At 36.5% G+C, this 23,802-nt stretch overlaps 1 protein-coding gene across 2 annotated transcripts in view; it reads left to right on the top strand.

Annotated features, from left to right (window-relative positions):
• The window catches only part of TMTC2 (transmembrane O-mannosyltransferase targeting cadherins 2), a 398,246-nt gene that overhangs the window by 335,676 nt on the left and 38,768 nt on the right, over positions 1–23,802 (top strand). For both annotated transcript variants that reach the window (XM_022552427.3, XM_089921080.1), the window contains one exon: positions 8,879–8,942. In XM_022552427.3, coding sequence (XP_022408135.1) covers positions 8,879–8,942 — 64 coding nt within the window. The remainder of the gene's footprint in view (positions 1–8,878; positions 8,943–23,802) is intronic.

The following is a 23,802-nucleotide window of genomic DNA, read 5'->3' on the forward strand; positions in this document are numbered from 1 at the left end:
CAAAAAGAAAAAGGAAAAGAAAAATCATTCCGCCAGAAGAGACTAGTTTGGAAGAGCCCATCAAGGGGCAAATCTTTAACTTATTAGGACCTTCAAGAGGCTTGAAATTGGAGAAATGTCTAACAGATCCATTTTAATTCTCAGTAATGGAGAAAGATCTTTTTCTGTAGAATTAGAATATTTCTAATTCCTGTTGTCAAGGTGATTCACAAGAACACTGTGTGGGGTAGAAGTATTAATGCTGTTCACCAAATATATTTGGCCTTCCCACTTCAAGAAACATAATAGGACTGCACTTTTCTGCCTTCTTCCAAGTTGAAGACCTTCCTGTGTCTTATTGGGTCGTTGAATGTGTGTGAACGTGATGTATGTTATTTCTGAGCCCAAATTGTAAGAGTCAGTGCTTTTCCCTTTTTCTGACTTGGAAATTGTGGAAATAGATCCAGAAATAAGCAAAGGGAGACAAACTTCCCTTCTCACCTGCATTGGATAGGATGAATGAATGCAAAGTAAATTTTGTCTTAATTCACTGAGATTTAGGATGTGTCTGTTATCGCAGTGTAATCTAACCTATCCTAACTGATCAGAATATATCTGTGACAATAAAATACATAGTTGGAAAGAGGAGCCATATAACATCAGAAAAGATTAAGCAATTAATAGGATCTCTGAGTTTATAACTACAGTGGAGGCAATGTAAAATTGATGGATTGAAATTTAAATAGAAATTATAGATATTTTCCCAGAACTTAATGAAAAATACTAAAGACATGAAAATGATGACTGAAAGGATAAAAGATTGATGAATAGATTGAGAATAGTATATATACACTAGTAATTTTATTTATATATGTATATGTTTATATAATTATATATAGTATACAACTATGTATATATAGTTATATATACCTGTATAGTATATAGGTATTGTTTATGTAATATGTGATACTTTTGTCTCTGTGTATATAAATATGTATATATAATTATGCTGTACTTATGTGTATGTAGTTAGATATGGCATATATACATATATAATTTTATTTGTTGTATAAATGTTAATATAAATAGAAAATTTCTGAAGGAGAACATAGCTCAGATGAGCAATTATCAACAAATAGAAAAAATTTCCAAGATAGGATGGAGGTCTTTCATCATCATTATTAAAACCAAAATTAATGAAAATAGATCTACTCCTAAACTTGTCTTCTTGCATGGGTCACCATTTTTAGTTGCAAACTAGAGAATCCACTCTTGCCAGTTTAAGCAGAAACAGGTTTTATTGTAGAGAATTCTATAGCCCACAGACTCTCCCATAGGCTTGAGAGTGCTCTACATAGCCAGAAATAATTTCCACCACCTAGCTTTCCTTGGTGCTCAGCAGCTTTTAGAATCCAGAGCTCTGACACCATCACCCACAAGGAACCAAGAAGAACAAGCACCACATTCATTAGAAGATGAGTCTTCTGAGTGCAGCTGCCTACCCATTATACTTACTTCTGATTTTGATTCTCTTGAGGTTGCATCTGATTGATGGAATCTGAGTCATGTACTGATACCTTGGCTGGAAGCAAGTTGGAAGATGAGGAAATTTTCGGCTTCTGCCTTGTTTGGGAAGACAGGATGCACACTGTGGCTAATTACTAAATATATTTCCAGGGAGGGTGATCACAGATGTTGAAGGCCTCACATAATGAATGGTTGACTACATGTGTTGACATTTTTAGTACTTCAAATAAAATGGAAAAAGTACTGGATATTTCCAGATGAGAGCATTAAAAAAAAAGCAGATTGGTTATCATCAAAGGAAAATATCAAAGGAATTTAAAATACTAAAACTCAGTAGAGTTGTGTCTATAGAGTTGTGAGAGGAAAGTATTGAATCAATTATTCTGTTAGAAGCACTTTGTGTGAATGGATTTATTCAGCGTTCTTCCAGACCTGGAAGCTAGAAAGCACACAAAGGTATTTGACACCTGAGAGGAAATCTTGAGGCACTGAAAACAAATTTAACTCATTCACAGCATTCATGGGCTCTGGTGGAAAATTGTTTTTTTCTTTTATTTTCTTTTTTAAAATCCATTTACAGGGTAATGAAGGAAAAAATGTAGCATTTATTCAGGTATCTCCTGTCTACCTAGCACTGTATTTTGCATTGTATATGTCACCCTCTTAGTTATAATTTCACATATATGAAATAGACACTAATATTCCCGTTTTACAGATGAAGATGCTGAGGCTCAAAGAGAGTTGGTATTTCCCATACTTGGTAACGCTGGGATTTAAACTTAGCATATTCTTGCCAAGTATAATACTGTTTTCACTGTGTCACATTGGCTCCCTCATAGCTTTATAACTGGGTGATTACCTAGAAGCTGTGATTCCTGAATTTACTGATGGAAAAAGGGTTTATAGAGAGTAACAGGTTTTCAAATGTGTAAATCCTAAATAGTAAGATCCTTCCAGAATTATTACATTAGCCCTTTGTGGTAAATTTTAGAAAGTAGGTATATAGTCATAGGAGAGAGAACTCCAAGTTTGTACTGTAAAAGGAACGTTAAGTTTATAGACATACCATCACGGTATATTGTCTGACGAAGGACACACTGCTGAGATAAGTGTGCAGTTTCCTTTTATCCAGGCCTAAGGACCCAAGTTGTCACTGCTTCCTAAGGTAGTAAGAAAAGGAAAACTGTACTGTACCAACTGGTTCCCAATGCTTCCCTAATTTCTAGAGAGCAGAGTGAATATATGAGAAAAAATTATCTTTCAATTTTCATTCTCCAATAATTTCACTGGAAATGACATGAAATAGACATTCTTAAGGAATAAAGGAACAAAATCAGATTATTTTCTCAAAGCACATTGTGAATGTACACCCACACCCACCCACACACACACATACGTTGGATATTGGAGATATATATATATCTCCAAGACCCTGTAAGTAATACGCTTTCTTCTTTAGCACTTCCCAAATTACCGAAGACCGCTCAAAAAGTTATTGGGTTTTCTACTTATAAATTGTATATTACTGCCAAGTTTTGGTTAAGAGTGGCCTATTTCAACTAGGCTAAAGTGGGATGTAAGGTCTTTAAAGCAAAGGGGTGTGGCAGATGAAGTTAAAGTTGGTACCTTCCTACTCTGTGCCTTTCCAACATTAATGTTCATGTGAATCACCCAGGGATCTTGTTACATCACATGTTCTGATTTAGTATGTGTGGGTGGTACCTGAGGTTTTACTCTTCTAACAAGTCACAGGTGTTGCTTATGATGTTGGTTCTTGGACCACTCCTGCAAACAAGTTCTAGTTTGCCTTTCCTCTTGTCATCCCTCTCAAACCCTGCTCCCCACCCAAGCACTACCACTTGGACATAAGTAGTAATTTACTATATAGGAATATTATAGTGGACATTACCGATAGACGTTTCCTTCCTTTTCATTTTTCCAGTACATTTCATTATGTAATCTTTCCAGATTTAGGCTTAACCTGTCCTCAGCAGCCCTCAAAGATTTGAGGCCATGAATCAATGGACTCAAATTCTTACGGGACATCAAGAAATATCTAACTTCAAGGAATCATTTTGTAAAACTTACACCATCAGTGTAGTCTTTTCCTCTGTTATTGCTACATTTCCACTGTGCCTCTCTATCATTTATATTTAGTGTTGAGACAGATGCCTACAGGTCTTGAAGCCATTTTTGATGTCTTGGTTGAGAAGTTTTCATTTAAGAAGCCTTGATGACCGTAAATCATTTATTCTAGGAGTTTCATTACAAGGTTTTTTTTCTACTCCATTATTTTTACATATATGTGACTCTGGTTTTGCTATTTTAAGATTTTCCATACATTTTTATGTCCTTGTTTATTTCAGTTCTACTTCTATTACTACTGTACAGTTTATCAACTAGAATTAACATTTTCCTCTGCTTTGAGTAACTTAAAGCTAAGTGTAAGTTTAGCAAGTCGGCAAGAACACAGGAAGCATCAGATACTGTTTCAGCTTACTTTCATGATACAGGAACAAATGGCTCTCTAGTTTAAAAAAAAAATCCTCATAAGTTATCCTTGAAAATGATCACCAAGACTTAAATAAAATATTGTCTTTCATATGAGTCAAACAGTGGTTATCATCCATATTAAATAATTTTAATTCAAGACTGACAATTCACAACCATTAATAATTGTAGTTAAAGAGAGTCTTCTAAATGCTACTTGAGTTTTTATTTTCTATATTTCTTCAAGGAAGTAATTTAAAATTTACCAACCTTTAATTTTATAATTCTCACAGAATACATAAAAATGTAGGTAATTGCAAATGATTCTTTTAATCAGAATCTCCTCAAACATTTTATGGGGTATATCAAGTTGTTTCATAATGTAATTGATTCCCAAATTTCTTTTATATATCTTTTCTTGTAAGAATATTGGGCCCTAAACCTGTGTTCCAAAAGACACTTTTATGTCATAAAATAATACCAAAGAGAAGAATTAGCTGTATGAAATATATTTCTATATTTTTTAACAGATGTAAGTTTCATAGTCCCATGTGCAAAAATGGAATTCTGTAGTAATCAAATGATGACATTTGTTTGTGACTTTTGTTACTATTTGTTTTCACTCTGAACCTACTTTTTCACTGATGGCAGAAAAACTGAATCTAAAGACTTTAAAAATATAATCGGCGCAACCCAGTGATTTTTTTCAGAAGTCGAGGTTTACTTCATAATCTAGTTTACAAATACCATCTGGCTTTTCTACCTCCTTACCTTTTGTGGCCCTGAGAGGCCACAGATAATATGCAGAGGGAGAGGGCCTTAAATATGTGATGGACAGGAGTTAATAAGAAAGGAGCCACTGTATCAGTCTCCAATTGATGTCTATTGTTGGCATGGTGATTTAATCTTTACTCTTTAGATAAGGGACATAATGTTGACTCAGGGTGACATGTTAGATGAGGGTAGTCACCCATCTGGGCCCAGTGTAGTTTCCTGGTAAGAGTAATTTTTCTTACCATCTCATTTCTGGCTTTTGTAAAGTATATTGTGGCCAGAACACAAGGTTGTCTACATACGGCCTGGGAGATCTCTTGGCAGGGCCAACTACTTTCCCCTTTACTCACCTTCTGAGTCTTCTGCTTGGACACGCGGGAAACTTACGGTCCCCTTCTCTGTCTAATTGTGACCACCGCCCCCCAAAATAGGAGATTTGGGGGGTAAGAAAGTGAGTATCCAAATACTCTTCTTGCTTTTTCTCATTCCATATTTCCTTGCCTTTCCCCTGAATTCCTACTCTTCCCCTCCTTTATGGGAGACGGTGAAGTACATGCGGCAAAATACTATAGTGCATTTCACTGTTTATTCTTTTTTTTTTTTTTGCCGTAGGCAGGCCTCTCACTGCTGTGGCCTCTCCCGTTGCGGAGCACAGGCTCCGGACGCGCAGGCTCAGCGGCCATGGCTCGCGGGCCCAGCCGCTGCGCGGCACGTGGCATCTTCCCAGACCGGGGCACGAACCCGCGTCCCCTGCATCGGCAGGCGGACCCTCAACCACTGCGCCACCAGGGAAGCCCCTCACTGTTTGTTCTTAAAACTATCCTCTGCTCGGCTGGGTCTGGTGAAGTTCACTTCTGTCAGTTTGGGAGTTAGAATTGGAAGGATGTAAAACCTGTCATTGCAAATATTCTCCATATTCTCCCCTTTTTTTTTTTTTTCATATTTTCCCCTTTTCAAATCTCATTCCTTACTTTAAATCATCGCTTTTAAGCATAATAATCAAGAAGCATGTTTTATTGCTTTCTTAGTATTTGATGTAAGAATTGTTGTGGTCATCTGCCACAGAGCAATGTACCACATGTCATTCTGATACATCCGGCGCTCACAAAGATAGCAGCATGATCCTGTGATTCAGATATTTTATTTTAGAGCCCTTGATTCTGAGCTCAACCACTTACCAGCTGCGTTGCCTTGGGGGACTGTCAGCTTCTCTAAGCCTCATTTTAACCATCTTTGAAATGTGGTTAATAATAGCAATAATAGCAATAGATTCATAATATTGTTGAAACTGGAAAATAGAGTAATCAATCCATGGAATTTTGTAAGTGATACATAGAGAATTTACTATCTCAGAAAAGAAATAGTGAACAAAGAAAAGAAATATGGGGATTCAGGAAAAGTATATTTTATCAGCTTCTTTAAGTAGTTTGATCCCAATAGTCTTTGGAACCTGAGTCCTGTAATCAATCTCTAACAATCCAGTGGTTGAGGTTCTAGGGTGTTTACTAGAATCCCCTAAGCAACTGGCAGGATATTGCTAATTTCCTCAGTTTTCAAATGCTGAGTAATGATTCATTCATTTTTGCATTAAGATTTATTAAGTACTCCCAGGATGTTTCTTGCAGAGGGGGGAGTTTGCAATACAGCTTACGCCATAAAGTAGACATTGGACAGCTCCTCATGAGTTTTCTCTGTAGAGAGTAAAACGAGGATATACGGGAAGATTCAGTGGGTAGAACTGACATACTCTTTTCCCTACAGTTTTCCATGTGTTGCCATAAGTGCCTAGTAGTCAGTAAAATCCGTTTAATATTAGAAGAAAAGTCCTAGAGTCAAAATTAATTTTCACAGTTATATGGCAAATATAATAAATTCTATTTGTATTTTCTTATTTCATTAGAATATCATCAATTCTACTTTTAGCTTAAGAAACTAAGTCTTCTAAACTAGATATTTCCTTTGGGAATTAAGAAGACTGAAGACAGTGAAGGCTTGAAAAACTAATAACCTTTTTATGGGGAAAAAAACTTTTTTCAATTGCATTGATTATTATTTTAAAGGCATTTTACCTAGTGAATTCCTGAGTTTCTTTTTTGATCCTTATCTACCTCCTGAATCTGAATGTCCATAAAGATGAATATTAATGGTCACCATACTTCCTATGTTAAACATCTATTGGTTGATCTTGCTTCAAAGTAACTTACTTCTTTGTAGAATTAAGTTACTCTAATTTCCTACTCCATGCCTTTTATTTTCCTCTGGAGAAAACCTTTCCAGGGCATGACCTAATGAATTCTGGTTCAAATTTCCAAATGAATCTGAACCAAAGTGATTCTATAGTTTGGTTTAGGGAACCTTCATTAAATACCCTAGCGAGAGAATTTTTACTGTTTCATACCAGACTGAAGTACTTTTCTTGATATATTGAAATTGAACTTCAACATTTATGAGAATATAAATTGCAACAGCACTTTGTAACATGTTGTAAGTCCAGTAGAGTCTTAAGTCAAGGACTTTTACTTTCTCTATAACCCCATTAAAAATAGCAGTGTTTCTAATTATTTTTCCTTTAAAAATTAGAAAAATATGTCCTGCTCTCCAGAGAAATGTTATCTTCACTTATTCCTGTAGTTTATATGGTTGCATGCCATATGTCTTTATAGTTTTTATGTGGCTTGACCAAAGTGCAAATTCAATTTTATAGGTATGGCTAGTTTGCCTTCTCTTTTAAAGAGAGAAGTGGTTTTCTAATTGAGAAAGTTAATTTTTGTTTCTCCTCTTTATTCCTGACCTCTTTGCAAAGGTCTTGTCTCAAAAGGTTCTTCACATCACAGTTTCAAGAGAAGACTCCATTTTAACTGCAGGACCGCACGGCTTTAAGTACTATTGTTCACACTATAGTTATCTGAAGTTGAATTTGTTCTTTTTCTATAGCATTTCTTTTCTACACAGATATGGTCACCAGACTACAGTGTAACCTGCAAGAGCTTCTAGCTTTTATTATCTACCATCTTGGAAGGTTTTCAGAAAGAAGCATGGCATGATCAAAAAGCATAATGTTTTGATGGCTAATTGGCTGGGCTTCTTTGGGACTCGAGAGATTTGATTTCTTCTGTTAACCAATTGGCTGAACCAAGGAGTTTGCTGTGAATTGCAAGAATAGACAGTGCACAAACTTATCTATAAAGTTTAGTCTGCATCTTATTTGTATAAGTCACCTGTGCCACTCATGGTATTTGGTAGTAATTAAGAAAAACTGACTGTAGCTATTTTAAGGCTGTGGGAACTACAGAATTCACTATAGACTGGAAGACATAGCTTGAACTGGCAGGAAATAAAGTAGCCCCAGAGTCTTCCTGCAAAGAAGCAGGACATCCAATAGCAGTTCTTTACAGGAAGACTCTGACCAGGATATAGCCCTGTTGCCTCCACCACTGTCACTGTGAGCAAATTCTAGCCATCCTCTCATCTTTCTGTCATTTGCTCAGGAATCAAAGTCCTAAGCAAGAACATCCCGTTAGCTGAGGCTACATCATGTGCCCACCCTGGTGACGGGAGAGCAAAGAGAGGGAGAGACTGGCCTTTTTTTTTTTTTTTTTCTGGATAAATAACACACAATGGAAAGTTCCCCTCCTGGACTGTAAAGAAAGTAGCTTTCTAGATAGATTTTTTTTTTTCTAAAACCTGAAAATGTTTAGTATTTTCATAAAACAAGAGCAACTAAATAGTAATCTTGACAGTTTATTTTTAAGAGTTAAGACTTTTCTAGGACATCATACTGAAGCAGGAGAATCCCAACCCTGTGACATACTATGGACATTAGCTTGGAAAAGGAAACTAACATTGCGAATTCCTAATGTGTACATTTAAAATAATGCCTGCTGAGTAGGATTAGGTTGAGATATTATTTACAGGGCCTTAAAGATCATGACAAGTACATTGTGTGCGTTCAATTTTTACTGATCTTTTTCTGCTTAGTCACCTTATTATTTGATTGGCATGATTGTAATCTTTAAAAAGTTAATTATTTTGCTACATAATGATTCTGTTCACCTCTCTGAAATTTTAAAATAAACGATTTTGTTTTTGTTTTTGTTTTCTTTAACAGGCAGGCTAGCCTCAATGAAGCAGCCGAGAAGTACTATGATCTGGCCGCCAAGCTGAGGCCTAATGTAAGTACCTTCCTAATGAGAAGTATTATTCAAAGGGGTGGACTCACAGCATGTGAGAGTTTTAGACACAGAAAACTTGTGATACTGGTGTTTTTCTCTCTGATCTCTTATTTTGTGTTAAATAGCTGATTCAACCATAAAATATGCCCGTCTCAAGCTTCTTTCTTTTTCCAGAGGTACAAATGGCTATTTACTACCGTGTGTGAAGCACCATACATTTTTATCATTTGAACACAAGTTTTAGCATTATTAGATATTTTGCATTTGGATGACTTTTAAAATGAGTTCTTTGAAAGTACTTTTGCTGTGGTGTTACATACCTTTGGACTTCCTAACAGCTCAGTGATTCTTATGTGTTGTCAAACCTCAAGCTGTGTGTGCCTCTTCCCTATTCCACAGTACTCATTTCTAGTAACTGTGCTTTTCAACTTTATCAAGTATTTTTTATTAGACTTTTTCCCTGGGTAGTCACACTTCCATAAATTAGATCGTTGCTATTGAAATAGAGAACCATTTACGAGAGAATAAGAACTGGTTTTGTATCGGTCTTCTCAGCACTTTTTTATTCACAGTACGTCATTGAATTCCAGGGCATTGCTTTTATTCTCATCCACACTGCTCTGCATCACTCTGCAACACTAAAACCTCTACCCTGCTCTCTGGATCTACGCCGTCTATTGAGAAATGTAATTTTCAAACAGTAATGAAAGTGCACGTGTGATGGGACTACAAATAATGGAATCAGTCCCATTTCTTTACAGTAACTCATCTATTGGACAAAGGTCTATAGAGTACCTGCTTTGTGATAGGATACAGAGATTTCATACCCTAAAAGACCACACAATGTAGCAGACAAGACTGAACATAATCAACTAATTGAAATACAGTGTGGAACAAGGGGAGGATTAATGCTTCCTGAAAGCAACCCACCCAGGAAGTAGCTTTTTTGATCAAGAGACTCAACCACATGTAACCTTAGCCCTTGAATCTAAATGTCCCAGTTTCATTAATTATAAGGTACTTTAAGAATCGGTAAGCTGTTTGCAACAGAAGAAAATAATTTAATAGTTGTAAAAAGAATAATAAGCACTAAAATTTATTAAACACTTGTTTAAACAAGTGAATTCTCTCATTTATTTCTCACAACAACCCACAGATACTTCTGTGATCCTCATTCTGCTGAAGTTCGGAGAAATGAATAACTCACCCAGTATCACAACTAATAAGTGGAATCACATTGTAACCCAGGCTGTTGTGTGTATAAGAGAAAGCTCGATGGAAAAAACTGCAGTTGTATCTTAGAAAATGCAAGCCAGAAGTCTAGAAAAACAAAATAATAATGGTCCTGTCATTTATTCATTAAATATTTACTGAGCATCTGTTAAGTGACAGACACTATTCCAGGCACTGGATACACGCCAGTGAACAAAACTGACAAAAGAGTCTCTGCCCCTTGGGAGCATATAGTCTAGTGGTGAGGAGACAGAACAGAAGCAGATCAATAAAATATATAGTATGTCTGACAGCAGTAAGTGCTTTGGAGAAAAATGGAGCAGGAAAAGGAAATTAGAAGGTGCAGGGGGAGGTATGCAGGAGGCACAGCTTTGTAAATGCCTGAGTTGGGCATCTTGTGTGGCATTTCTAAGAAAAGGGTTGGACTTGAGACCTTAAACTTATAAGTTCACTGAAGACAGAAATCAGGATTTTTTGTCTGACTGCCTTCCTTCCTTCCTTCCTTATCCTCCTTTCCTTTCCTTTCCGTTCCTTTCCTTCCTTCCCTTCTTTGATTAATAGAATTGATTGATAGAATCAATAATAGAATGATTAATAGAATGATATAATGCTCTTACTATATATACTAAATGATGGTAAGTTCAACCCTTGTTCATTGAGTAGCAGTCCCTTGAGTGTCACTTTTATTTTTGTTAAGTGGTTGATCAGGTAGCCGTCTTCAGCACATTGTAATGGATTAGGGAGAAAAGGGCTCTCTGACCTGACCTCAAAAATGAAAAAGAAAATGAGGCACCACAAGATTTAAACCTGACTTACAAGAGTATTTATTTTAAAGACTGGCCAAATCATAAAATCAATATTTAATCTCCAACTCGAAGCCACTTTTTCTGAAACCCCAAAAAGTTTCTTCATAAACACGCCACAGATTGCTTTTGAAAAATGCATTTATTCAAATGATATTTCTCTTATCTGGTAACAATAAATTAAGTATTTTATAGACTTGGATAAGATATGAAGTCTATATTTAACAATAAGAAAATGATGTTACAGTTGATGATCAACAGATGTGATCTTTCCCTAATCTGTTTTATGAATTGTGTTTGGTTTTCCGTACATAATTTGGTAAGTAAGATGCCACCAAGACAAGACTGATAAAATGTAAGCCTTAACAATAACACAGGTTTGTATTCTGAAATGAAGAGACCTATTTAAACAATAGCCTCATGTCATGAATTATTAGCAGTTAGCGTGTGATCTAAATTAAAACATCCATCTGACATTTATCTTGCTCAGAGCTGTTTATTCCCTTTGTCATAAAAACATTCTTTGTTATTTCTGTACTTACTAAATAAATTTCAGTTGCCTGTTTATATGAGAACATGGTAAACAGGCCTCAACTCTTATTCCCTGTTTAAGTAGTTTCACTGTCTTTTCTATTTTTCTTGTCTACATGGTAACCTAATCTTATTCTTATTTTTCATAAAGCATTTTCTTCTGTTGTTTAGTTTTAACTACAGCAGTCTGTAGCTGTATGTCGGGGTCCTCTGTGGATTTTTCAGCAGTGCTCATGTCAGATCATGACTATGTGAAGTAAAATTTTTTATTGCAACCCTGTGTACTACCCACTTACTGTATTAAGAAGATTGCTGATTATCTGTGAGATGAATTCCTCTCTTAGTAAAATACCTATTCCATTTCTTCAGCATGTCCCATGATGAATTGCTTTATATATTTTTCTTCTACGAAAGTCTTATTTTTCCATACAACTTACTTGAAAATTATTAATTGACTTTTAGGGTTATTCATATTCAAAGAATTCCAGTGACCAAATGCTAAAATAAAGAAATCTAAATTAGCAGAGACATATAACTTTATTTATTTTTTTAACACCTTTATTGGAGTATAATTGCTCCACAAGGGTGTGTTAGTTTCTGCTGTATAACAAAGTGAATCAGCTATATGCATACATATATTCCCATATCTCCTCCCTGTTGCATCTCCCTCCCACCCTCCCTATCCCACCCCTCTAGGGGGTCACAAAGCACCGAGCTGATCTCCCTGTGCTATGTAGCTGCTTCCCACTAGCTATCTATTTTACATTTGGTAGTGTATATATGTCAGTGCTAATCTCTTACTTTGTCCCAGCTTACCCCTCCCCGTCCCCATGCCCTCAAGTCCATTCTCTACATCTGCGTCTTTATTCCTGTCCTGCCTCTAGGTTCATCAGAACCATTTTTTTTTTCAGATTCCATAAATATGTGTTAGCATATGGTATTTGTTTTCCTCTTTCTGACTTACTTCATTCTGTAAGACAGACTCTAGATCCATCCACCTCACTACAAATAACTCAACTTCATTTCTTTTTATGGCTGAGTAATATTCCATTGTATATATGTGCCACATCTTCTTTATCCATTCATCTGTCAGTGGACACCTAGGTTGCTTCCATGTCCTGGCTATTGTAAATAGAGCTGCAATGAACATTGGGGTACATGACTCTTTTTGAATTATGGTTTTCTCAGGGTATATGCCCAGTGGTGGGATTGCTGTGTCGTATGGTAGTTCTATTTTTAGTTTTTTAAGGAACCTCCATACTGTTCTCCATAGTGGCTGTATCAATTTACATTCCCACCAACAGTGCAAGAGGGTTCCCTTTTCTCCACACCCTCTCCAGAATTTATTGTTCGTAGATTTTTTGATGATGGTAATTCTGACTGGTGTGAGGTGATACCTCATTGTAGTTTTGATTTACATTTCTCTAATGATTAGTGATGTTGAGCATCCTTTCATTTGTTTGTTGGCAATCTGTGTATCTTCTTTGGAGAAATGTCTATTTAGATCTTCTGCCCATTTTTGGATTGGGTTGTTTGTTTTTTTGATATTAAGCTGCATGAGATGCTTGTATATTTTGGAGATTAATCCTTTGTCACTGAGCAGGCACATATAACTTGAAATGTTAGACTCTGATATTGTTTCTTCATCAGGGATATTGAATACATCATCGTTTACTGAAGTGCACATTTAGAGAAATATATTTATTTAAGTGCACATTCAGAGAAACATTTTTGTAGTGGGAAAACTCTTTACCAAAATTGCCATTTTAATTTTTTCCACTTTCAGTTTTCCATTTTTATAAATAAAATTGATCTTTCTGTGGAGGTTACTTTAAAAAGACAACACTTTTCTCTGTCTTCTCTCCCATTTACGCACATCAAAAACTGCTGACTCTTGAGGACTAGAAAGAACATTAAAATGAAATGGTTTTGTTCCTCCTGTGGGAAGTGAGCCAAATTCTGCATTAATTTATAGGTTTTTAAATTTTCCGTAAAATGCGAAGAATGGGGAATTTGCATAGTACAAAGTCACCCAGTTCTACTTGGCTTTTAGTAAATGCCAAAGTTAGAAGAGGGTAATTCCTAATAATGAGGAGTTATATTTCTTTATATTTTGTATTTTTCTGCATGTAATTGTTTTTGGTCTGAATTCATTCAACATTTTTATTGTTACTATTAAGTTCTAACATAGTGTAAAATTCTACGCCAAGTGCAGTAGGATCCAATTTGTGAAAAATTAACCCTGACCTTGATGCGGGGAGAAAGTGGGGGAGAGAACCAAGGATCCAGATCCTCATACTTCAAGGCAGTAAAAGATGCTGTATATTAAGTGCCCTGTGAGTGATAGAAGCTAGGTGCTGGAAAAGTGCACAGGAGAAAAAAAGTACTTTCAGGGCCTCCTTGGTGGCACAGTGGTTGACAGTCTGCCTGCAGATGCAGGGGACACGGGTTCGTACCCCGGTCCGGGAAGATCCCACATGCCACGGAGTGGCTGGGCCCGTGAGCCATGGCCACTAAGCCTGCGCGTCCGGAGCCTGTGCTCCACAACGGGAGAGGCCACAACAGTGAGAGGCCCCGCGTACCGCAAAAAAAAAAACAAAAAAAAAAAACTTTCAGCTGGACTGATCCTAGAAGACATTGAGTCACAGTTGACAAACATAGAGAATCTTGAAATGATTGGAGCTTTATAGGTGAAGTTTTTAGCAGGAAGAAGAGAAAAGAGAGAATTCTGGCAGGTAGAGGCATATGCATGAACAAAGACATGAGCTCAGAAAGCATGAACTATACCCAAGGAACAGTAAGCAGATGTGGTTAATATTGCCCATGGTGTGGGGCAGAGAGGAAGAGTGGGGGAAGATAGAACTGAAAAATAATATAAAACCAGATGAAGGGCATTGAATACCATACTGTGAATGAGGAGTTTGTATTCCAGGATTGTGTTCAGCAGGATGATGTAATGAAAGTGGTAATTTATCAGATGTGATGAAGAATGTGTGTTTCATTTGGGAAAGTAGAAATGACACATGCAGCTTTGAGAAAACCAAATAAAAAGTCATTGAAATAGTATAGGCAGGACTTCCCTGGTGGTGCAGTGGTTAAGAATCCGCCTGCCAATGCAGGGGACACAGGTTCGAGTCTTTGTCCGGGAAGATCCCACATGCCGTGGAGCAACTAAGCCCATGCACCACAGCTACTGAGCCTGCGCTCTAGAGCCCACGAGCCACAACTACTGAAGTCCACGCACCTAGAGCCTGTGCTCTGTAACAAGAGAAGCCACCACAGTGAGAAGTCCGCTCACTGCAACTAGAGAAGGCCCACACGCAGCAACAAAGACCCAATGCAGCCAAATATAAACAAATAAAATTTATTTAAAAAAAAACAACAACTTGCCTTCTCTCTTTAAAAAGAAAAAAATATAGTATAGGCACAAGGCATAACATAGATCCAAAAATACAGAAACACAGTAGAATGGAAAAGAACATGCAGGGAGAGTAAGCATATTATTTGATAGGATATGAGTAGGAAAATTAATTGGCCCAATGAGTGTTCCAAAATTTTAAATTTAGGTAACTTGGAAAAAAAGAAATCCCCTAAACAGAAATAGGACAGAAAAATGTGTTTATTTCAAGAAGAAAGTGTTAAGTTTGAACCGAGCAGATTCTAAGTGAGAGGGAAGATATTCTAATTTTCTACAGGACATTCCTATCAAGTGGCAGTTGGGGGAAAGGCCACCGTTAGGCATAGAGGTGCAGGAGTCATTTGCAGAAACTGCACAGTACCAAAGGAGAAGATAAGATCACCGAGGGAGGGAAAGTACAAAAGGAGAGAAGAGAGCCCATTTCACAGCCCCGAGCATCCCTGCATTGGAAATATAGGGTAAGGAAGGCATAAGACAACAATAGGACGTAGAAATCAACGTTGGTGAGCAATTTCCACTGCTGCTAAACAGTAAAGAAAAACAAGAACTGAGAAAGTCCTTTGACTTCAAAGGATAAGATGACGGGCTACCTTCGTGAGTTCAGTTTCGTGCAAGTGATATGGGCGGAAGTTGTTAAGGTGTTAAGGACATGAGAATTGGGAGCAGAGCGTGTAAAGTGAATCTGCAAATAAGTGTGGAAGTAAATGAAAGAGGGCAATACCAAAGAAATATTAAGTATGTGTTTATTAAATATTAAAAATAGGTGTTAGGGCTTCCCTGGTGGCGCAGTGGTTGGGAGTCTGCCTGCCGATGCAGGGGACGCGGTTTCGTGCCCCGTCTGGGGGGATCCCGCGTGCCGCGGAGCGGCTGGGCTCATGGGCCATGGCCGCTGGGCCTGCGCGTCCGGAGCCTGTGCTCCGCGGCGGGAGAGGCCACAGCAGTGAGAGGCCCGCGTAACGCAAAAAAAAAAAAAAAAAAGGTGTTAAAGGGTATGTGTATGTGTGTGTGTTTAAATACGAGATTTTAAATGTGTCCAAGTAGAGGGGAAAGCAGAGGAAATATAGAAGATCTTAAAGGATTATTTCCTCCCCAGGGACTGAAAAAGAAAAAGTAGACTATGAAGATATAAGGAGGAAAAAAAAAATTAGAAATAGAGCATGTGTAGGTAGTAATTTACTAATGTCATCTTTATTTGGCTGTCCGTTGGTCCTGGGCAAAAAGGGCAGAATTTGAAGCCAAAGGCCTGTGGATAGAGCTGAACATGCCAGGCCAGGCAGTAGATAATATTTGCCATAGGTCTGTACCATCTATATATGATCAGTAAGTGCCAGGAGAAATTCTGGCCTTAAGCCCTTTGTCATCTTGTGATAATTCTCAGTAAAGTTCTGAAATCACTGGTCAGTTGCTTCTAGTTTTGATTCAATTCTCTGACTTTTACACTGATTGTTGTATTCACCCTTTACATTTCTAGTATGTATAATATTTTATAAATGTTTTCCAGTGCACATTCATTACATATGAATTCAAGGGGAATGTGTTCCAAGGATTGGACTGTCCAATAGAAAATTACATACATGCATTATACCTTTCCTAGGCACTTAGAATATAAATTATTTCAGAGTATTATTATAAAATCAAAGCTGATGTTATGCATTTGGGGCTCTTTGGCAATGATTATATGTCAGAGAGCAAAAGAGAAATATGAGATTCAAAGAAATGAGCTTACTGTAAGAGAGTGCAGCTGTGTTATGAGCTAGTACATAGATTCTACAATATATACCTTTCAACTTGGACTACCCTTTTTATGGTAAATATGGTTGTGAGATAGGGTAGGGAGAGATGGCTGTGCAGTAGAAATAACCACTAAGACTAGAATCTGGGGGGAAAGGGTAAGAATTAACTTCTGATGGAAGAATTACCTTCTGATAGAAGAGAGAGAAAATATTCTGAGTTATAGTTATTTTCTGATGGGGAAGATATTCCTCAACCCTAATTAGAACAAGAGACCATGAAATTCAGTTAAACAGGACAGATTCAGATTTGACCATATAGGGGATTTTGATGGGGGAAATTGCTGAGATTGCCATCTCACTGGGAAAAAAAAAATAGGGTAAATAATAATTTGTCTGGGAAGCAGTTAAACCACATTTCTGCTTGCAAATGGAGGAAAAAACATATGGCCTTTTCCAAAACTTTCCACAGGCTTCTGTGATGTGGGAAAATTACATACCATGTGTCTCTTGACTTTCAGGCATTAATAGTATATGGATCCCAGAATCACCAGATTGACTTTATGAATAAAATGCATTTTAATATTGTAAATATATTTCCCACTCTCACTAGTCATTTCAGTTTCACATACCTCTATATATTTTACAGTCAAAAATAGAGTAAGTTGACAAACCCAGAATAAATAGGTTTCCATCAAGAGAGAAATTGCCATTAGTTTCCCTCTGTATTTTATCTGGTTTTATTAAAAGGGCCCAGAGATATCATTGAAAAATCATTGAAATCAAAAAAAAATCATTGAAACAAAAACACACATACCCAATTAAGTCATCAAACCCTAATTCTACTTCAGTTCATAAATAGACTTAATCCTTTCGATGTTATGGACATTTATGCACACAGCCGTAGAAATCAAATATCTAATTCTTCATGTCTGATTTCAGCAAAATAGATGCTCACTTCCCTGAGAGCTTCAGTTATGCCAGGATCGATTTTAGCCCCAGTTTTAGATACGAGAAGACACTCATATCTGTCTTCAAACTCCTTTCTACTGTAGATCTTCTTTCCAAATTATTTAGATGCTGCTTTTCTTCTAACAAGTTACAAAGTCGAGTTTTTGGTGCATTCATTTCTCTCTGCTTACATTGTTGCTTTGTGTTATACTTCTATTTCGAAAATGAGAGATAAACCAGAAAAAATGTATTTCTGAAGTGATTACTGTTTTTGTTTATCATCTGTATAATTCTTCATGCTTAGAAGACAAAGATGGTTAGTATAATCCACTTGTTTACTAGCTGTTGATGTGGGCTAGTTGTTGCCTAGACTGGGATTAGATATTTGGACTCAACTAAGCTGAATTTACAGTTTTTCCATCCTTGGGGTATTGTTATTCATCACAATCCACATGCAATCATGTTTGAGCACTATTTTTTGAAAATGTATGTATGTGTTGTGTGTGTGTTTTAGATTCACAACCAGAAAAGGATGAGGGGGTGTGAGACGTGGGCAGGAACTTACGTGGCTCTTGGCTATAAAGAAAATCAACCTGAGTACTTTAGGGTTGAGGAACATCAAAAACTTTGGGGAATTCCACTTAATTATGTTCTCTGATTCCAAACGTGTTTATTTTTACTCACATTTCTTTGTGAGGGTATCCTTTGCATCGATTTATAGCTATAATTGTTTGAACTGTGGGACCACACACTAAAATTACTTTTAGTCCCTTTTCTTCCAGAGAAACTAGATTCCTGTTTTGTTTTGTTTTGTTTTGAACTCAGCTAATCTAACCACACTGGCCCATGTTCCTACCTGGGAATAGCAACTAGGGTGGACCAGTAGCTGCTACCATGAGAAGGATATGACCTTCCCTCACCCCCAGTCACCACATTCTTCATAATCCCCTTTGGTTATTTCCACAGCTGGCCTCTCTCATTTCTTTTTTTTTTTTTTTAATTTTTTTTATTGAAGTATAGTTGATGTACAATGTGTTAATTCCTGCTGTACAGCAAAGTGATTCAGTTCTACACATACAGACTTTCATTTTCATCTTCTTTTCCCTTATAGTTTATCACAGGATGTTGAGAATAATTCCCTGTGCTCTACAGTAGGACCTTGTCGTTTATCCATCCTAAATATAATAGTTTGCATCTGCTAGTCTCAAACTCCCAGTTCATCCCTCCCCCAACCCCATCTCCCCTTTGGCAGCCACAGGTCTGTTCTCTATGTCTGGGAGTCTGTTTCTGTTTTGTAGATAAGTTCATTTGTGTCATATTTTAGATTCCACATATGAGTGATATCGCATGATATTTGTCTTTCTCTTTCTGACTTACTTCATTTAGTAGGATAATCTCTAGGTCCATCCATATTGCTTCAAATGGCATTATTTCATTCTTTTTTATGGCTGAGTAGTATTCCATTGTATATAAAATTTCTCCCCCATTTCTATTTCATACATTTATGTTTCTCATCCTTGATTGGTCTTATGGGGCCATGTTTTTTCTAAATATAACTGAAACATTAACAAAAAGCCGTGTTTGTGTATGATTCTTTATCCCCTCCCTGTTCTGAGTTTCCTGTAACATTCCACTCCTCTTTTTTCCATTTTCTTACCTTTCTTCTACTCTTAACTCTTTGTTATCTACCTGAACTCTCATTTACATCTACAGATAAAATTATATTTTACTTTACCCTAGAGACAAGTAAAAGTTGGGCAGATCCTGAAAAACTAGTAGATTGATAGAATAATTTCTTATTGAAAGTCCTGTGTCTTTGTTAAAGAGAAAAAAAATTATTCTAATGCTTTTGTAAACAAATTATTTATTTATTTATTTATCTGGCCACACCATGCGGCATGTAGAACTTCCCCACCCAAGGATCGAACCTGTGCCCCATGCAGTGGAAGCACAGAGTCTTAACCACTGGACCACCAGGGAAGTCCCCAATGCTTTTAAAAATAGTGATGAAGACTTTATTCAAGACTATTGTGATAAGTTTCATGACTATGGAAATAAGGGAGACAGATCAGGTTCAACCTGGCATACAGCAGAGACAGCAGGGGCTGGTCAGTGGTTGGAAAATTACTAAGAAGAGGCCTCAAGGGTAGGAGGGTTCTTGGTAAACCAACTTACAGAATTCTTGCTGGAAGACAAGCCAGTATGATCAGATAGCGAGGGTGGGGGGATTCTCGCTAAATTAACTTATCGGAATTCTTGATACAGCTGGGCTAGGCAGGCGTAAGAAAAGACCCAAGGATGAGGCCTAGTCAAAAAGAGGACTCAGAGGAATGTCTTCTTTGGTCAAGGAGAGTCTGTGTCATTCTGGATGAGGTTATTTTCCGAGACTGAGTTGTTATAATGTTAAACTTCTTGTCACTAGATAATGTCAGAATCAGGAGTTTCCCTTTATCAACTTGAGAAGGATTTGCTTAAATATATTGCTGTAACATCTTTGCTAACAAACCCTAGAAGAGAGCTGAAAAGAATGACATCTTTAAGAGAGGGAAAAAATTGTGTATGCTACAAAACGTCTCAGTCTTTGTCTTATTATCAACTGTTACTTCCTTAGATACCAAGTGCCGACAAATGGCCACTGTGGTATGGTATTCAGAGTTTTATCAGTTGTCTGAACCTGCATTGTGATTACAGCAAAAAATAAAACTAATAAAACTATAGAGAACTCAATTTTTTAAGAATAGGACCTTTATATTTTACTTACTCTCATTATTTCTGTGTGGTTTTCATCTCCGTTTTGCTGTTGTTTTTGTCACTTTCTTAAATGAGATCTGTAGCGAAATAACTCCCAGAAATGCAGCTTTACCACATACTGTGACCTACTGAGACACTGCCCTTTTGAAGAGTAAATGGCAACTTAAAGAGGGCAAATGTCGTGCCATTAAAGGTTTTGTGACGAGAGTTTGAAATGGTCAATTCACCGAACTGGTTTCATTTTAAAAGTAACTTCTTCAGATTAGGAATACTGAATTTTAAAGAGAGAAGCAATTTTGAAAAGATTTGTTAGAATGATTTATGAAATATATATTTATATATTTACATTATGTATATATACATATACAGTTTATACTAAAGAAAATAATTGCTTAAATTACATGTGGAAATAATCAACTATGTTTTTGATAGTATCATATGATAGATCTCATCAAGCTCAAGAATGGATAGATGTAGAACATTTACTGCTACTGCTTTCAAACACTTTTTTTCCGTATTCTCCAATCTAAGTTACTCTATCCTTAACTGTTCTACTTAACTGTTTAATCCTATGAAAGATAGCTGGATCTTCCCCATGGAATCTATATTTGTACTACAGTTTATTTCTTGATTCCACCTGTAATTTTTACTGGTTGTTTATATACAAATCCTAATAAAAGCTACTGAAACAAATGAATAAAAATCCTCAATATGTATTAATTTAGTTTTCCTACAAGACAAATTATTTTTCTTAAATATATAGTGCATTTTCCACTATTGGTTTACAGAAACCAATGGTAGTTTTCCCTTTTTCTTAACAAGCTTCAACTATCTTTTCCCAGAGTCATACTATTTGTTAAATTTTTGTAATCATAGCTTTCAGCTGTTTCAACTAGCTGAGCTTTTATTTGTAACCACAAGTATGCTAATGTACATATCTATCAGCAAATCAAAGCTACTATAATAAATAAATCCTTAATATGCACTGATACTTTTCTTCATCCATGATTACATGCATTATTTTTCTTTTTTTCTTTTTTCTTTTTTTTTTTTTTTTTGCGGTACGTGGGCCTCTCACTGTTGTGGCCTCTCCTGTTGCAGAGCACAGGCTCTGGACGCACAGGCCCAGCGGGCATGACTCACGGGCCCAGCCGCTCTGCGGCACATGGGATCTTCCCGGACCGGGGCATGAACCCGTGTCCCCTGCATCGGCAGGCGGACTCTCAACCACTGTGCCACCAGGGAAGCCCTACATGCTTTATTAAAATGATACCAGAAATTGTGAAAAACTATATTTGAAAAAGTGTCAATATGAAAATATTGAAAGAACAAAGGATTTTTAAAATGCATTTCTGTAGGTCACTCTACTTAAATGACACACCGCAAATACGTGGATATCTGTGCTTATTTTCGAATTTTCTTATGGAGAAAGATTCCTGTGTAGAATTTATAATTTCTCACTTATGTTTAGTCGCTTTTCTCCACTTTAATATCTTCTTTTTGATATGGTTTTCTTAGGCTAGCATTGAGAGCAATAGATTCCATTAATCTGGGAGATGGAATTATTTTGCTGCCGAAGGGAGATTATGTACTTTGATTAGCCTTGGAAATCTTTACTGGATACATGCACAAATGCTTATTTTTCCTTTCATTGAGTAATATAACGTTATCATTTTCTTTTCTAGTATGCTGATTGACACAGCAACTCCTAAACATTTCCTACTTGTAGGGAACTTTTATGGTGAACAGATGATGGATTATACCATAAGCACTGTAGTACCATGATTGCTTTAAATCCATTATTTACATTTGAATTTGTATAAACTGTGTCTCCATGTTTGGAAGTTAGGAACCTTTTTTATACACACTTAATGATGTAAAACAGAGAGCATTCACCTAAATGTAGGTGATAATATTGAATGGGTTAAAAGTTGATAAACAACTATTATAGGTCCATATTTCTGCTTGTATCTATTATGAATTATAACCAAAAAAATTTTGTCTCTGTAACTTGTAGAAGAATAAACATGATAATGTTGAGACCAGAAAAACGTCATTTTTAAAAAATTAGGAAGCGTCAGCCTAACAACATCTACACTAGTTAAACATTAAAAGTTAAATTCTACCCCATTTTTACAGATGGAGAAACAGAGGCAGGGTAGTCTGTCTGGGATCTCACAGGTAGTGGTAGAGTCAGAATACAGATCCAGGCAAGCAGAGTGCCTATTATATGCCAGTATCTAAAATGAGTACCAGGGATATAATGAGAAACAAGGAAGTTGTGATTCCTACTGTCTCAGAGATGTAGCTGATGCAGGCTTAGCATTTAATTGTTTCTTAATTTTTTTCATGAGTGGTTTATATAGTTTATGAGTCTTGAAAGTTTGCATCTTCCACACCTTATACCACAGTTCTTAAAAATTCATGAATTCACTGTGTTATCTTCAGAGAATATTCAGGGACTTCAAGAAACATGGCAAACAAATTACTGTTCTTGTATTGCTTGAAATGTGTTGATTACTTTGTCTTGGGCTGACTCACGCAACCACAGTAAATCTGCTCATTTTTTCATAAAGGTAATTTATTTCCTTTCCTTTAATAAGCAGAAGCAACCAAAATGATTTAGTGAAATGTTGGTTTAGGATTTGGAAGGCCAGATACTTTGGACAGTAGACTCTTACTTACCTGACAGTTTCTTTGTGAAGTTTTGCTGTTAACTGAATTTGTGTTCTTTAAATGAGAGTTACGGTAGAATGACGTGCAGGTATCATGTCAGGTTTTATTTTATTCCTACTGTATGTGTATTACGGTCTAGAGATGTATTTGACAAAAGTTCGTATTAGTTAAGGTTATTGTGATTTCCAGTACAATAATGTTTAAATACACAGGAATCTAAAAATTCCCCCACATATAAATAAAGTAATATTAACATTCTCCTTTAAAAAATCCCTAGAAAAGAAAAAAAAACTACTTAGAAATATGCTAAATTGATTGTAGGTTTTTAATCTGTTTAATGACATGTTATGAATAGAGTATTACAGCAAAAAGCTTTTTTTGAGTAATTCGGAATTGATCTTTTAGTCCTTAATTTATCCAATCCTAGTACTTCTCATGTCTAAACTGAAGCTGCTGGATATGGTGAAGATGTTTATGTAAAAGGAACTACAGCATGAAGATATTATATGACTCAATTCTTTTTAAAACTTGGTTTGAATTTTCAACTCTGTTTTAATGGAAATTTATTATCTCCTCAAATATGTGCGTGCTATAGCACTTAAAGTGTGCTAGAACATGCTAGGCTCTGGGAATAACCAAAGGTCTGCCAGATGTGTGTTGGCAATAGCCTCAGAACAAGTCAAGATCCCTAGTGAAGGCAGGAATGGTGACAAAACATGATACACGCCATCAATAAAGTTGATAGTCAAAGGGCAGTTCATGACTGC

The sequence above is a fragment of the Delphinapterus leucas genome, chromosome 11 (genome assembly GCF_059928025.1).
Source record: "Delphinapterus leucas isolate spDelLeu-1000000601 "Yukka" chromosome 11, BTC_Dleu_Yukka2, whole genome shotgun sequence".
NCBI classification, from domain to species: Eukaryota; Metazoa; Chordata; class Mammalia; order Artiodactyla; family Monodontidae; genus Delphinapterus; species Delphinapterus leucas.